The sequence below is a fragment of the Pseudochaenichthys georgianus genome, chromosome 16 (genome assembly GCF_902827115.2).
Source record: "Pseudochaenichthys georgianus chromosome 16, fPseGeo1.2, whole genome shotgun sequence".
Lineage (NCBI taxonomy): Eukaryota > Metazoa > Chordata > Actinopteri > Perciformes > Channichthyidae > Pseudochaenichthys > Pseudochaenichthys georgianus.
Window position 1 is genome coordinate 32,281,289 of NC_047518.2, and position 17,984 is coordinate 32,299,272.

Genomic DNA, 17,984 nt, shown 5'->3' on the forward strand with positions numbered 1-17,984 from the left:
ATTAAAGGCATCTGGTTGACAGGTGGGGTTTGACAAGGTCTGGAAAGGTCTATGTTGTGGCAGGGGGTAGAGGGAGGTTGTGAGGATAAAGGGGAAGAAAAGCTGACAGGGCAAGGGACATTACACTGACAATAGAAATGACATTCATTTTAAAACTCACTTTGCCAGTTACCAGTGATTTGTACTGCTTCTTATCACAAATGATTGGCATAAAAAACTGGTATTAGCATGTATAAGATTGAGCATTTCCACCATAATCAGAAGGCAAAATGTCAACTTTCTTCAAATGCACTTACAACACAGCACTCAGCACTTAGCAGCAAAGATGTTTCCATTGAAATTGTATTGTCTACTTCATATAGTAAACAAGTCTCTTCACTCAGGTGTTTTTCCACAGGCCCTGAAAACTGCAGTCATTAAACCGCTCTTAAAAAAGCATAATCTAGACGCTTCAGTAATGAACAATTACAGGCCCATATCAATCCTCCCATTTCTAGGTAAAATCATTGAAAAAGTCGTTTGTCAATAGTTGAGTAATTTCTTGCATTTAAATAACTGTTTTGATGTGTTCCAGTCAGGCTTTCGTCCAAACCACAGCACTGAGACTGCTCTTGTAAAGGTATTCAATGACATCCACTTAAACACAGACAGTGGCAGAACTTCAGTGTTAGTATTATTAGATCTCAGTTCTGCGTTTGACACTGTTGACCACAGCACACTAGACCGACTGGAAAACTGGGTGGGACTTTCGGCAACAACTTAAAGGACAGAAACAACTTTGCTTCTATAGGTAAATACACATCTAAGTTGACAAATATGACATGTGGGGTTCCTCAAGGCTCCATCTTGGAGCCTCTTCTCTTTAACATCTACATGCTACCACTGGCTCAGATAATGAAAAACAACTAAATAAGTTACCATAGCTATGCGGATGACACACACATTTACATAACCATTTCACCAGGAGACTATTCTCCAGTTAAAACACTGAGTAAGTGCATTGAACAAATCAATGACTGGATGTGTCAGAACTTTCTCCAATTAAACAAAGACAAAACTGAGGTAATGTTTTTTGGACCCAAGGCAGAACGTATAAAAGTTAGCGCTGAGCTTCAGTCTGCAATGTTCAAAACAACAGATAAAGCCAGAAATCTAGGTGTAGTCATGGACTCTGATCTGAGTTTCAACAGTCACATTAAAACAGTTACTAAATCAGCCTACTATCACCTAAAGAACATCTAGGATTAAAAGACTAATGTCACAGCAGGATTTGGAAAAGCTTGTCCATGCTTTTATCTTTAGTAGACTCGACTACTGCAATGGTGTCTTCACAGGTCTCACTAAAAAATCTATTAGAAAGCTGCAGCTGATTCAGAACGCCGCTGCTCGAGTCCTCACTGACACTAAGAAAGTGGATCACATCACTCCTGTTCTGAAGTCTTTACACTGGCTTCCTGTGTGTCAAAGAATATATTTCAAAAATACTGCTGCTGGTTTATACAGCACTGAATGGTTTAGGCCCAAATTACATTTCTGACCTCCTGCTAAATTATGAACCATCCAGATCTCTCAGGTCTTCAGGGACTGGTCAGCTTTCTGTCCCCAGATTCAGAACTAAACATGGAAAAGCAGCGTTCAGTTATTATGCTCCAAATATCTGGAACAAACTCCCAGAAACCTGCAGGTCCGCTGCAACTCTGACTACTTTTAAATCCAGACTAAAGACTTTTCTTTTGGTCGCTGCTTTTAATTGAAACTGAGCCGTTGTGTTCATCAGTAAAGTGGAACTTCTGTGTGAACTATTCATATCTTAAACAGCACTGTAACTTTTTATTCATGTCATTTGTATTCATGTACTTTTTTTTCATGTATTTTTTCTTTTAATGTTTCTTTTATTATCTTTTCTTTTTAATGACTGTTTTTAAATGCCTTTGTCTGAATGTCTTTCATTTTTGTAAAGCACCTTGAATTGCCTTGTGTTGAAAGGTGCTATATAAATAAACTTGCCTTGCCTTGTCTAACGTATTCGTTGCCCTTTGTTTCCTTCAGGTGGGACGTCCACGCTGCGCCTCTCGTCGGTGCGCGAGCTGCCGGGTCAGCTGCAGGAGCTTTACCAGCAGGGCTTTGTTCTTGCGTCCGTTCACCCGTTCATCCACCCCTGTGGTCCGGAGTCGAACAGCCCACAGCACCAGCTCTACAGGGCCATACTGATCCGACTCAACGACGGGTAAGAGCCACATGAGAGCAATTTTGAGTAATAAATGTGTAATTATCTGACATGGGAATAAGGGTCAAAGAGTCAACACATTAGGTTCCCCCCAGCCTTAGCTAATGGAAACTCAAAAATCCACTTACAGTTTCTGCAGACAATTTAGCCGTTAAAGGTTTGAAATAATGAGTAATGCATAGCATTATAAGAAAAGCATTTCCGTTACATTGCCAGCTCAAAGAAGATTGAAGCCACATAAAGCAGTCTAAAGATATATACTAGTACTTACGGCTAATTATTGTTGTCCTTTTCAGGAATATACAGAAAAATACTCTTGTATTTTATAGAAGGAGAAGATAAATGTACTCTTCCACAAGTTCACAAGTTAAAATAAAGGTGTATTTTAACAGTATTAAGCCTCACTATCATCAGTGGGATGAAAGGTTGAGACAATTTAAGTTAGAGGGCCCTGACTAAAAGAGATGTGTTTTACTAAACAAAGACTGGGGCGTCAGACTTCTTAGCTACTCCTCTTTTATCACAAAATAATGCAGCCATTATGGTCACTTAAGAAAAAATGTTAAGATCGCTAATGCACCTTAATTGGTGTAATTAGCGACCTTGATGGGAATCAGATTTAGCTTTGTTCTCAAGTGATGAATGGTACAAAATTAGTAGGTGGTAAACGACATAAGGGTTTATATTGTTATACATTTACGGCTCCTGTTTTATGTCTTAGAATATTTATATTTGTGGGGGGGGATACATTCAAGCAGAACGATTTCCACGATGGCAACCACCTAAAAGGAAGAGTGTAGTAGCATTTATTATCAGCTGTACAACCTTTCTGTGTTGCTTCAGTATCGACACCAGAGCATCACAACATCTGGCTCAGCGAATGTCCTGTGGGCTGCTGCATTTGGACTTGAGTCAGCAATAATCTCAATCTTCCATCTTCAGTTATTTTAGTGCTCCAGCCAAAACCGGCTGCGTGGCCCAAAGTCACCTGCCCTCCAGCCCTGTTTAGGAGACCCTCTGTCCTGGGAAATATGGGGGTGGGCACACGTTTTGTCCAGGGCATTACGCCAGGGAGCAGCTCCAAGGGTGGTTGAAGGGCATGTACAGTAGGAGGAGTGATGGACGATGGAAGTTGATTTTGTCGGGCCAAAATCCTTAAAAAAATAAATACCAATCTCTGTAGGTAAGCAGAAAAACTGCTGTAGCTTTTGGGAAAAACCATCCTTTGTTCTAAATGGGTCCAAAAGTCCCAGGGGTCATGAAACCTGAACATCTTATTCACGCCCAGTTGAAGTAAAAACATGACAATCAAAAAAGTTGAAGCTAGGGGGAGAATTTCTTGAAATATTTTCCTTGGCAGGAGTGACATGCAGACAGGAGTCCCAGGAGCTGCTGTGTCTGGTCTGAAATCCAGAGAACACCCAGACCTGTTTACCAAAACACTGCGGGGCATAGATGTGTCTGAATGTGTCTGAGGGTGTGTTTCCGCTGTGTGTGTGAGTGTTTTAAGAGCTACACATACTAACTCTGTTTGGGCTTACATTGGTCTTTGTGCATATAGTGTGTAGCTTTATTGTTCGGGACAAATCTTCTCACTCTCTGCTGTTCTTGAGCAGAATCTGCCACAGATTCCTCACAGCTTAAAACACATTTCTGGAAGCTGACAAAACATTTTAGTAATTTATTCACTGCTGAGCTTAAACACAACACCGCTGGTACTAATCTACATTGACATTTTAGTCATTTAGCTAACGCTTTCCCCCACAGCGACAACACAATAACTGCAGAAAACCAATACTCGATATTACATGCAACCAAGAGTAAGGAGTGTAATAATCAGAGCCGCTGTGCCCTGACAGTTCTGCTGCAACCGCATACTGATCAGTCAAGAGAAACAAAACCGGGACTAAAACTAAAGCACAGATTCTAAAGTCCTTGTCGCAAAGGTTTGTCTCTTTCTGTCTCTCTCCAGCTGTACAATGTAATAAACGGGGGAAATGTACATATACTGTACATATATATATATATATCTAAAAACTAAAGAGACTTACTGTGCAAGGCCTTTGTTGTTGCTGTCTTCAGAAACAATAATGTATATAGAGGATCAAGAATAATATTGAGAAAGGAGAAGGAGGATGACTAATGGAAATACAGTGAAAAGATACATTTAAGATTAATTTAAAATAAAATAAGAGGGAATTTTTAGCTACAGTATGCCACAGAAAATGTAAGGACTCCCGATAGAAGTAAACTATCATCTACAGTAAACCATCAAGATGACAAAAGAAAAGTAAAAATAATGCAATCAAAAAACAAAAATTTGAAGCCAAACCATTAATTGGTTTGTGCAAATGTACTGTATGCTGATGATAATTGAAATGTTTAAGTGCGATGAGATGCTCCAGAAATGTTGTCCTGAGGAAAAACTGCTTTGAGGTTGGTGCCAGCTATTTAACATGCCTCTCTCTCTCCCCCTCACTCCTCCTTGTGTTTGTTGGAGATATCAGGACTTGTTTTCCTCCCTTCTGATGAAACCATTCACTGATTTTTCCTGTCATACAGTATATGAAACATCATCCACCGCGTGAGATAATTCATCACAGTTAACATGACAATTTAATTTAAGTTTCGCAAACCTTCAGTTTTTATCATTTGTACTGTTATGTTGTGCGGTGGTGCAAGAGGTTATGATAAGCCTTGCTTACTGACAATCACCTGACAGCCGCAGAAGGAAATGACAGGAAATATTTTTTTTAATCTATTGCTTTACAGTCCATCTATAGATCCTCTTATCTGAGTCCTCTTTGTTTATCAGGATTGCGTTTATTTAAACAATAAATGTTTCACTAAAAAGCTAAATGTTATGAGGTCGTCAGTAACATTTCCATTATGAGATAATGGTAGAACAACTTCTGTCAGTTCCTTCCTAAACAGAAAAATGCTTCACTTTTCTGATCAGTCACTTCTTTGGTTAAGGTAGGGTTAAGTTAAGGCAAATGAAATGACTTGGTTAAGGTTAAAGCCCCTGTCACACTGTCCCGAAATTGACACCAGATGGACACGATAAAGGAAATGTTCAAATTCGGCTCTGATCTTAACAACATTGGGCCACTCGTGAGGGCATCTTAAGCCATCGTATGACCGCCGGTGGAGTTTCTCAGGCTCCGGCAGCAACTTCGTGAACGGTGGCAAAATCTTTGGCATGCAAAACAATTGCCGAAGGACCTTGCGAAGGTTCATTTTCATGTTGAATTTGTGTGTCCTTTTTGCCCTTCGTAAGGCACTCGTGAAGGCATCTTGTCAAATCGTGTCATCTTTGTGTGATCATCGGTGCCATCGGGCATTTTTCGCCTCACAAAGACAAAACGAAGGAAACAAGAAGCTGCCCGATTGTCTTAGGAAGGTGACACGACTACGTGAAGCCCTCACAATGCCGTCGTGTAGCCATCGTATTATAGTATGATGACATTGAGATTGCATTTATTGCACAACAAAATTATGTAAACATATTATGTAAATAACCTAATTTGTGTTCTGTGAAACTGAAAAGGATATTACATTGTTTTTGTTACTTTCGTTGCAGTTGTATGTCTTGAATGTAATTTAGGTTTTATTTAGATGCTTTTATTTTGAAGGTGAGTTTACGCTGTTGACAGGAAGTTGTTGTTGCTATGGAAACAACATGACGGAGATAAGTAATATCTTCTAATCTACATATAAAGATGAGAAAGTAAAGAATAAAGTGTATGTTTAAATGTTAGCACCCCTCGAGGAGGCACAAGCTCTTACGTTGAGTCTGGATACATTCTAAATCATCAGTAAAGTCTACGACCATATTTTCGTGTGTGGTTCGGGTGCCATCGTGTGGCCTTCTGTAGGCATCGTACTTGCTTCGGCTGTTGACCAAGTTCGGGGCCATCTTCGTGCGAAATTCACAATTCCATATTCGTGTGTCCATCTGGTTTCGGGACAGTGTGACAGGGGCTTAAGGGAATTATTTTAATCATGAGTAAAACCAAGTAGATGGAAGGAGATGATAAAATTGTTAATGATCAAATTCACCCAGAATTGGAAACTGCTAAATATTTTTATCAGCTCAGCATTAGTGGTGCATGCAAATGTGTTTTAAAGACAGTTATCTGATAACTTTTACTGAAACACTCTCCCGGGAGCTGTGGTTGACTTATTATCTAAGAACCAGATGTTATTAACTCAGTTGTTCATTAATGTGTGTGAGTGTATCCATGCCTTTGAACAGCCAGTAAGATACCAATGCCAGTTCAGAAAATGAACGTGACTTGCTGCCGGACATAACTCCTATTACGTTGCACCATTCTTTTTTTTTAAATGCCCATAAAAACAGGCAACTTTAAGTCATGTACTGTGGGCTGAAAACATGGCAACCAGCCACGTTTAGAAGGTCATTTAGTTAAAATGCATGGCATCTTATCTGCCCTCACTTCCTGCAGATTGTGGCCATTAGTAATCACCTCCCATGCTGTTGTGCAAAACTCCTCAGCTTCCCTTTCTGCATGCCCAGACATTCAGTCCAGCAGCACCTCTCTGCTGCAAATCTGCACAACGGATATATTGATTCAGTATGAAAAGGTGACAGCTGAATGGACTGCATCTCTCTTTAAAAAAGGGAATGCCTGCTTGGCTCTGGAGAAAAAGACACCATGAGGGGAAAGAAAGAAAGAATGGAAATGCACAGCTGGAGTGTAAAAGCAGTAAAAAGAGAAAGACAGAAAAAGACTGAATGGGATAAAAAAAAGGAGAGAGGGATATTGAGTGAAAAGGGCAGAGTAGTCTACCATCCTTTGATGGCCCTGGCCGAAAGCAGGGCCTGGGCTTTATCTCCAGCGTCTGTCACCGTGGAGACAGCTGCTCACATCAGCACCAGCCCAGGGGAATCCAAATCTCCACCAGGGGAAAATGAAGGAAGAGAAAATAGAGAAACCAAAAAAGCAGAGCATCTCTTCTCCAGTTCCCTTCACTGTCAGACCCAGACAATCAAAAGAAGAAGAAGAAGACAGGGAGGATGTTGGTGGGAATACAGTGAATGGGATTGAAAGCATGACAGCCATTCATCCGTCGCTCCAAAGAGAACAGCTTTTGAAAAACAAAGCAAAAGTTAAGGTAGAGGAGCTGAGTGGTGAACAGCAGCTGTATATATGACTTCTCTTTAATCACAGTCATGTCTCTGCAGTATTAGCCTCAGTGTGAAAAGCTCAGCCAACAAGACTCCGTACATGGAAGAGGTGACACTGCAATAATCCACAGCCAGGAAGTACACAGAGGTTGTGTACATACAGCGGTGTGTCATCTGTAAATGTCTGCTTAAGTGGGTTATAACTTTAGAAAACGTGAAGGCAATTTGTCCCCAGCAGAAACCACATCCCCGTTACAACCTGCCGCGGGAAACAGGAAGAAAAAAACCTGCAATGCAGACAGGATGGATTGAACCGTTTGGAAATGTAAAATGTCAACTGTCAAATTTCCCGGTGTTCAATTTGATTGCAATGAAATAGGGTTACAGTTCAGCAGACAATGTCTGACGGGATATATTCATCATTATTGGGTAATTGCAAGAAGCTACCATGTGCTCAGGCAGAGAAAGAGGGATTGAAAGAGGGAGAGGGGTTGAGAGGGAGGAGAAGGGGTGGAGAGTGTGAGAGGGAGATGGAGGTAGAGGAAAATAAAGAGGTACGGCCTAAAAAACATTAGAGAGGATTTGCTCCGGTGCAACTATTCACAAACGTGTGAAAATGTGACATTCTGAGAGGTATGCTCCATTATTGAAGCTCCGCAGCGACACAGTGCTAAACATGGGTTCAGTTGCTCCCTGACTGTGTCGTCATAGCAATAGATGGGCGGCGGGTGATGGATGCAGGTGATGGAGGTGGGTTATTCAACTGTGCTCAACAGGAGTGATTCCACATTTTCAGAGACTACGATGTGGAAATGGTTTTATTTAGCCTTGACTTTCTTTCTGTAGCATGAGAAAAGCTTTTATTGTATACAGGGCCATTCAAATCCTCAAGCTATTTCCTAAAAGAGGCGGCATTAAAGTAATACCTTAAAATATTTTACTTAATTACTTATTTACTTTGCTGCTCTCTTAGCAAGAATCCTTTTAAACAATTTGTAACCCTGATTCGATTTTTTGTTTCAACAAGATCTTTGCTGTGAAATAATAGTCCTGTGCTCGAGAAGGGATGCCGTTATGATTTAAGCTGCAGTTTGTATAAAAGTAAAATCAAAGGAGATCCGGAGACTTGCAATTCCAATGTAAGCCAATGTAATTATTAAAGCCTCAAAATGCGGAACATTTGGTGTTAATTGGGTTTTAGCAACACAAAGTGATGTGGATCTATGGATGGCGATTGGTCGGTCCACTACTCTGGTCCATACGGTCATATCTGAAAGACTTCTGAATGGATGACCATTCCATTTCATCAATTTCCATCGGATGCGGTGACTTTATTTTATTGAAATATCATGACAACCATTGCAACAATTGCTGCAACATTGCTGCATATATCCAAGGTAAACAGCCTGGTTGACTCTATAGCCACCAGCCAGTCAAAGTTTGTACTCATTCAGTTAACTATCTCGACATCTACTAAAAGTATTGGCGCAGTATTATAAACAGCTTTCCATTATCTCCAGGTGATGTATCCAAATGACTTTGGGGATCGCCTGATTTACATTGTGCATCATCAGCCGGCCAAAATGTACTTTGTCATGTATTTTGGTTTATGATCAACTACCGTAAACAGTCCAATTAATGACACTTCCATCAGCCTCACTTTACTGGGTGTTTGAAGGGAAAATGTAACATACTAAACCAAAACTAGTGAACAGGATTAGTATTACAAATGTATTTGAATTAATTTGCTCTTAGCTCACTAAGTACTGCCTTTATGTGTTGCTTGTGCGGCTGTAGACCCCGAAATGGATAATGTTTTTTCTTTTAAATCTCCAGTAGGGTCCTTATTGTTCTGGTTAAAGTCTCAGTATCGTCCCTAAAGTTGGTATACGTTTTAGTGGCTATGCCTGAGCAGACAAATTAAAAGAGCTAAAACTTACAGAACACCAATGAAATAAAACGCAAATTACCAAAAATGGTGACCATCTATAATTAAAAAGTAGTGTGAATTGTTCCTCAGTGTGCAACTTTGGGAGGTATAACTGTTAAACAAACAAAGACTAAACCTATTGTCGACATTTTCTACCGTTTGACTTCCACTGGAAAACAACAAAATGTCAACACAATCCCTTTTCATACCCCAGTGAACACTGCATAATTGGAAACCGCACATACAAATGTTGTAGCGACTCCACTGCTAAAACATCTCACAAAAGAAGCCATTAACAGGTAATTCACAATTAGTTACCATGTGAACGTTCAGCTCCAGTGGGAGAGATTAGTCCAAGAAAAAGATGTTCCACGGCGAAACAAAGCATGTGACCCATCTGTGTTGCAGACAAGGGAAAGGGAGGGGGTTTAGCAGGTGTATTTACCCAGGAGGGGGCTCCAGGTAGGTGGGCGACCCATAGCTGTGCTGCACGCTGCATGAAAAGTCATTGCTTACCACAGAGAAGATGGACTGCAGGTGATGCAGCTGCTATTTTTAACCTGAGGCCTCCCTCCAGGACTGAGTGCAGCGTTTCAATTGCTGGTCTCTCTCTGCTGCTGTAACTGCAGTATAGTCTCTTTGTATTCAGGGTTTTATTCCACAATGAGCTATTCATTGCAAGGGAAGTGACACTTTTGTGCAAAACATTTGATCACCCAAATTAAATTAAATGACAGTGCTCAAGGGTCAGTCCTTGATTTAAAACATCTCTCGTTGTATTGATACAGTAGATGTATTGTTAGATTAAATAATACAAATTAAATGGTATCACCATAACAATGCAATTACTTTAATCTGCCTCTTAACACACAAGTGCAGCAGCAGACCGCTTAGTATTGTTTCCAAAACTGGTTGTGTAAGGTCTATCATGCAGGTATAATCATTTATAATGTAAGAAAGAAAAGACAGCAAAAGTTTGCACTTCAGAACTCTACATATATTATGTTGGCTGTCTGTATCTCTCTGTGTTGTTCACTGAAGATGTCCCAGGAGCACAACGCTGGTAGGTTGTGATCTCTGTCGCAACCATTGAGGGATATCCACCTTTTTTGACAGTGCCACCAGGCTTCTGACATCGTGCCTTTGAATGTTATGACGCTGGGGAAAAAACGAGAGGCAGCTCTCTGCACGTTGTAATAAATGTTTCACAGAGTGTGTGAAGTTTGTACTTAACGAGTCAGTCGGCCCAGTTTCTGCTCCCGTGTGCTGCGACAGCGATATGTGCAATAGTGACGGGTGTCAGTGACAGTAGAGCAGACGTGTTGTGACTATGTTTTTCTATTTGGATGACATAAGCGGGGTGCATTGGTTATGCTGTGAAGTCTGAAAGAAATACTAAGGCTGGGGTTTAAAGTGATAACAGTGATTTTTCCAAAATGGTAAATGGACTGTACTTATATAGCGCTTTATCAGGTCTGTACGACCCCTCCAAGCGCTTTACATTATGGGAATCTTGACCTATAACTCTGTAGGGACTAACTTTCTTTCTGAAAAATAACCTACATTTATGTCACTTAATTACTTAATACTCATTACATGAATAGAGTGTCCCTCTAAATTGTAATATTTATAATGGCAGGATCAATAATAAGAGTAAAGAAAAATAGCTTAGCATAAAGACTGGAAAAAAATGGGTTCACAGCAAGCTAGGCTCTGCATGGGTTAAAACAAAAGTACACTCTGAGCTCAAACCTGACACATTATCTACTTGGTTTATTATGTACTGAAATAGAAACGATAAAAAAGGGAGTTATGCCCCAAACTATATTGTGTAAAGTGCAAGACATGAACCGGTGGTTACTAATGTCCTTAACGTCACTTATAATTGATACATTAGACAGCTTGATCTGCATCCAATAGGGGGGCATGTCAGAAAAATGTGGTCTGTGGTAAAGCAGACAGAGGCACGGACACGCACACAGTGACATGTATCTGCACTCAGAGGGAAGTCTTTGCATGAACTGTGACAGCCTTTAACACACACAGCAGCATGCACGCATGCATGCATCTTTTACCCTCCAACACATCAGGGGTCTGTGTAAATCCAGAGTCCTGGCAGAGCACAAACACAGCCCTCACACACAACCACACACACACATACTATACTGTAAGACTCTGAAGCCTCCTGAGGAAAAGGGCGTGTGAGGCGTCTTCCCCTTGTGAACAGGATGAGAGGCAGGGAGGTGGGAGCCGGGGCATTCGTCTCCTCAGGGCTCGCTCTGGGATTTCCTCCAGAGGACAGAATAGGAAAATACAACATTTTATAAATAGATTCTCCCTTCTCAAAATACAGATATGGCCTCAGCGGGAAGGTCTTGGGACGGACGGACAGGATTTGCATTGAATTTCCTGATTTCTGTGCTCCCCATGTGTTCTCTTTCATCCATGAGGAGCTTTGTCTCGCTTACTCTAAGTGTTTTATTGTATTTTTCTTTGCCTCCCACCGGGAAACAAAACCATTAACAAAGCTTCTGGATACTTTGTAATTTGTTGATAGGGGGTTATTTTTGTATTATAGATTTGATAACAGCCTGTGGATGTTTGATGGCTGTAATATTTGTACACATTTGTCTGTGAATGTGTATGAGCATGTGTGTGAATGCATGGGTACCCTTACGTGTCGTTGTCCAGCAGGCTGGCTGTCTGAAAGGCTGAAACTCATTGTCCTCTCCCCCCCCCCCCCCCCCCCCCACTGTGGCTCCTGCAGGGTGGAAAGGAGCCAGCCTGTCTGCCCGCCGTACAAACTACAGCTGGAAGAGTGTCTGTCCGCGGAGCAGGTGCCCACCCCAGAGCTCATACAGGGCTACGTCAAGAAGGTAGGGGCTGCTTTACAAATACCAAGCTGAAAGGTTCATCTGGCTGTGCCCAGCTGGAAGAAGGGATGCAGTGAGGAAGGAAGGGAGCAAGAGATGAATAAACCAGCATCAAATACTCAGTCAGAGATCCAAGGCAGACATAAGTGCATGTGAAGAAAATCCAAAAACCAGAATATAAACTCAGCCTGCTACCAAGGCTCCAATGAATTTGTTCAGCACTTCACGCTGTGTTAAAGTTCAGAGAACACAATGTTTGTATGTTTACAGCTGTATTTTTGCAGCTGTCAGGCTGGAGGCTTTTAACTGCAGCCTGTCACAATGCGTTCAGGCAGTTGCCAGTGGAGAACACGAGGTTGGAGGAGTGACAATAAAAAAAGATGTATTTTTTCCAACGTAATTACTGCTTCAAGCGATAACAAAGGAAACACAGGGGTGATGCTGATGTGTGTATTTCAGGAGTTGTCAGGTATAAATTAGTGGGAACTTTAAAACTTTGATTTTGATGCAGTTCCTCTAATATGAGCCATGTAAACAAGCTTCTACTACTACCACTTATTACACGACTTAGTTGAATACTCAATTCTGATTGTTCAATTCAGAACATGTGACACGTTGTTTATACAGTAGAACAGACAAGTCAAGGACTATAACGACCGTTGCTAAGGAGGATCAAGGGAGAGAAAGGAAAAAAAGGTTAAAAGACGGAGCGATGGACGTCAGATGAATGAGCAGAAGAAGGCAGACAGGAAGTGAACACTAACAGGAACACGGTAGGGGCTCTGAAGTGTTTAAGGACTTGTTAGTGGCTCAGATACTTAAAACAGACTTGGACAGTGCTGCCGTAAAGTTGTTGTTGTCGCAGTTCCAGCTATTTCTATTCTGTTTTATTTGTATTTACTTGCACTATTTTATTGTGTTGCACTGTTGGAAGAGCCGGTGACCTAAGCTTTTCATTGATATATCTACACTGTATGTACACATGACAATAAAAGCCTTGAATCTTACATATTGGTGCGCCATGGAACGGAGTATTTTTTACTTAGCGGAAGAAATAAGATAATTTTTAAGTCCATCAAATAATTGCAATGCATATTTGGAGTCAAGTCATTTGTTTGTTTAGTATCTGACCATTGAATAACCTTCAGGCTGATCAAGATCCCTCCACTTCGCGTCGGGCTCCCTGATCAGCCTGCCGGGTGTTATTTTCCCCATAATGACCGCCTTGCTGCACATTGTCCCTTACAGATAGTTTTGCAATGCTGCAGTTTACCATGAATCTTATTCAGGCAGTAAGCAATATACTAAAAGCTATGTTTCCATGGGGGTTCAAGGCTGATGCTGATTTGCAAACCAAATAGCTTAACATGTCTGTCGTTTCCATACTGTAAATTAAAGCAGCAAACAGGAGCAGGAATCACATCCACTGATCTGATAATGAATTGGCTCCCCAGCTGTTGTGAATGTGCTGCTTGAAATAGCACTTCAGATGATATATAGGAACACACCCTGGTCTTTTGTGAGCTGGTAATGCTGCATCATCGTGATTCAAATCAACCCCCCTGCTTAATCTGTATATTACCGACCGTTGTAGGCCTTTGAAGTCTCGATCCTGAACCTTTCTGTACATTTTGCCCTTCGATTAGTCATGCAGCCGCAGTCCTGTAGGACCTCATTACTGTTGGTTATCATTTTAATCTTTTGAGCTGCTACAGGCTTGCTGAAGGAGGAGGTGGAGGAGGCCATGCTAGAAATCTATTAAAAGGGAAGTGGACATGGATGAGTGGTAGGAGTGAGCAGAGAAGTCCATTCCCTTCATCCTCTCTCTTCATCTCTTTCTCTTATTTTTACCTTTTCATCTACTCATTGTCTCAATCCCTCTTCCTCTCTTTCCCTCATCTCCCCTCAATCTCTCTCTCTGGGCTTCTCATCTTGACCTTCAGACTCCTCCTCCTGGTGCCACTTTAATAACTTACGGGGGGAAATAGGAAATGTGGTCTCAAGTCCAAATTGAAATGGGTTTTTCACTGCAGGCTGTTGATATTCTGGTGGCAGAATAAGGGGAAACTGCTCCCAGAATATTTTTCATTAAGTTTGCACTCTGCATCTTTTCTCTTAATGAAAAGAAACGATGCGAGGAAAAGTTTCCTTTTTGACCTCAAAACCTAATTTTCTTGACCTGAGGTGGTCGAAACGTAAGCCATTACGATGTCTGTTCCTTTAGATTAAGAGGTTTAGAAGAAGGTTTTGATTTTGTCACATTTTTCATTTCATTTCATTTCAAACCTTTATTTAACCAGATTGGTCCCATTGAGATCATAGATCTCTTTTTCAAGGGAGACCTGCCGCATAGTTCCACATGAAACATAAAACAATAAAGGACATTATACATTATATTTACAGGATACATAGTTATAGACATTTACAAGTGGCCATAGTATCAACGAGCATTTCATTTAGCCTAAAACATGCAGAGGAATGAGATTGCTCAGTTTCAATTCTTGCTGAAGATTGTTCCAAGCAAGTGGAGCTGCACACATAAAAGCTGTCTTACCTAAGACAGTCCTTGCTCTTGGCACATCTAACAAGACTACATCATGTGATCACAGACAATAGCTGCTTGCAACTCTCTGTGTTATCAGAGAGCAGATATAATACGGGAGTTTACCCAACAAAGCTTTATAGATAAACGTGTACCAATGACTGAGCCTCCGTACAGAGAGTGATGGTATACCTGCCTTGGTATACAGTGTACAGTGATGTGTAAGCGCTTTACAATTTGTGACAAATCTCAGAGCACTGTGATACGCAGCATCCAATTTGCTCAGGTAATTGGCAGGTGCATTCATATAGACCAGATCCCCATAGTCCAGCACAGGTAAAAAGGTCACAGTGACTAGCCTTTTCCTGGCCTCAAGCGAGAAACAGGACTTGTTCCTGTAGAAGAAACCTAGCCTAACCCTCAGCTTTTTAAGCAGGTTATTGACATGAAGTTTAAAAGAGAGACAATCATCAAGCCAGATACCAAGGTATTTGTAACAGGCAACAACTTCAAGTTTTGTTCCTTGCGTAGTTACAATATCTAAAACAGGCTCTGGTGTCTTTTTTTCTTTTGAAAAGAGCATTACCTTGGTTTTATCCACATTTAAAAGAAGCTTTAATTCAGAGAGCTGAGTCTGAATAGTGTTAAAAACAGCTTGTAATTTAACAACAGCCTCTTTAATGGAGGGACCTGCACAGTACATCACAGTATCATCCGCATAAAAATGTAAAGTAGCTTCATCCACATTTTCACCTACACTGTTAATATATATGGAGAATAAAAGTGGTCCTAAAACAGAACCTTGTGGTACACCATTAGAAATGTTTGACCACTCAGAAGACAGTCCATCAAAATGAACACATTGGGACCTTTCAGAGAGGTAGTTCACAAACCACCCCACTTGCCAGGCTGGATATGCCAATACTGAGTAGCCTCATGAATTTATACTGCCCTTTTATTGTTCAGTTAGCTTGAAATGCATATATATAGTACGGAAGAGGATTAGGGCCACATGAATATTTTTTTTGGGAGGATTTTAAAAAATATTGTTTTTTTTTGTTCTGGGAAAAAAGTCAGAATTCTGACTTTAATCTCAGAATTCTGACTTTTTTCTCAGAACAAAAAAACATTTATTTGTTTGGGAGAAAAAAGTCAGAAATACCGGTAACTGTAGAACCAGCTTCAGTGAGAGATTTACACATTGCAGTAGGCAATTCCGCACAAGGATGACCGGAAAATTACAGCCCTTTTGCTTTGCTTTTTTTTTTTAATTATTGGTTGATCCACAAGATGTGAAATATAGAAACGGAACAAATATCTGCCTGTAATGTGCCAGTGCAATAACAATTATTAAAGTATCCAAAAATAAAAGATAGGTTTTGTTGCACACAACAATGCCTGCAAAACAGATGTTGAGACATAATACAATTTACCTTCAGAATGTCTTTCAGTATCAAAGCAATACTTGCAATCTTAGTAAAAAGCAAACAATTGTAATCATAACTTCTCATAACTAAGATAACTGGTAGAAGACTAGTTCAGTCTGTTTATATGCACATCTGAGAGGTGTGTGTGTGTGTGTGTGTGTGTGTGTGTGTGTGTGTGTGTGTGTGTGTGTGTGTGTGTGTGTGTGTGTGTGTGTGTGTGTGTGTGTGTGTGTGTGTGTGTGTGTGTGTGTGTGTGTGTGTGTGTGTGTGTGTGTGTGTGTGTGTGTGTGTGTGTGTGTGTGTGTGTGGTGGTGGTGGTGGTGGTGTGGTGGTGTGTGTATAGGGAAAGTGTGTATGTGTATCTACTTGTTTAGAAGAACCACCCAGTCCACCACTTGAAACTTTAACAAGACATTTGGAATCAAGGCAATGTGACACCTGAGGAAACATTTGATCATAAAACATTTTAAGCATTATTTTAAGATTATGTCTTAATTACTTTTTACACTAGTATAAAATATGTTCTAAATAAACAAGTATGCTTTGAACAAGGCACTTGCTTTGCAACTTTATATTCCAGTCAATGGTCAGATAAGGGGTTAGCTCCACATTCATGCTTTTACACAAGTTATTCACCTGGGTAAGTGGCATATCATTTTACAATTTACACAAAAAGTAAGAGGGAGCAAACAGTACATTGTATTTTACAACTGTCTGTTTCCATATAAGAACAATGAAGCATGCAACTGTTCTTGTTTGAATCCTTAAACATCTTAGCAGTATTAAAAGGTCTTGAATTACATGAACAAATTACATTTCTGTCAAGTCAGGTTTGTGTTCTGCAACTGGAGAATATGTAATGTAATCAATATGCAAGTTTGTTATAGTTTGTGAACACACCACCAAAAAAAGTCAGAATTCAGAAGTCAGAATTCTGACTTTAATCTCAGAATTCTGACTTTTTTCTCAGAATTCTGACTTTTTTCTCCCAAAAAAACATTTTTTTTTTTCTGAGAAAAAAGTCAGAATTCTGAGATTAAAGTCAGAATTCTGACTTTTTTCCCAGAACAAATTTATTTATTTTTTTATAAAATCCTCCCAAAAAAAATATTCATGTGGCCGTAATCCTCTTCCGTAATATAGTTATATAGAGTACAGTATAAAGTTATTGTATGGCAGTTCCATTATTCACCCAAGCTTTTCTCAATAAAATATTTTTGTTTAATTTATAATCTCAAGAATAACAAAAATATAAAATAGTAATTTACTCGTTTACATTTAATTAAATTGTCTCTTTTGACTCGGAGTTTACATATGTTGTGATTCATTCCCATGTGTCACTCATATATAATACAGTACTTTTGTGTTTTATCTGAAGTCTTTTTATGATATTGGACTGTTGAAAAAATATGGAAAAGGAAATCTAATCTGATGGTTCTACTTTGTCAAACACAGGATTTGATCAAATTGTAATGATAATGGTACTAAAATAAATGCAATCATTACGCCGCCCTGTGTGAATCTACTTTGCGATCAACTGCAGCAACATTAGACAGTCAGAGCCATTCATCTCTCTCTCTGACTGCCTGCATAACCATTAAATGAGATACAACAGTTTCCTCTTATCTCAGCAATTCCATTTCAACATATTGGTATGGGGAATATGATGTGGATGCACCCAGAGAGCGTTCACTGATATTAAACAATATGGCTCGAAACAATGTGACTGTTTTCCAATTTAATTTCATAGTGAATAACCTGCGATTTGATTTGATTCTCTCCCCTCACTGTGGCTCGAGACAGAGACGGGCACCGCCTTTGCTTGGGGGGTGG

The 17,984-nt window shown here is 40.2% G+C and overlaps 1 protein-coding gene across 3 annotated transcripts in view; it reads left to right on the top strand.

The window, feature by feature from the left end:
• LOC117460670 (raftlin) overlaps positions 1–17,984 on the top strand; it is a 139,655-nt gene that overhangs the window by 84,171 nt on the left and 37,500 nt on the right. For all 3 annotated transcript variants that reach the window (XM_071205926.1, XM_071205927.1, XM_071205928.1), the window contains exons 3-4: positions 2,050–2,227; positions 12,077–12,185. In XM_071205926.1, the coding sequence (XP_071062027.1) occupies positions 2,050–2,227; positions 12,077–12,185 (287 nt within the window). The remainder of the gene's footprint in view (positions 1–2,049; positions 2,228–12,076; positions 12,186–17,984) is intronic.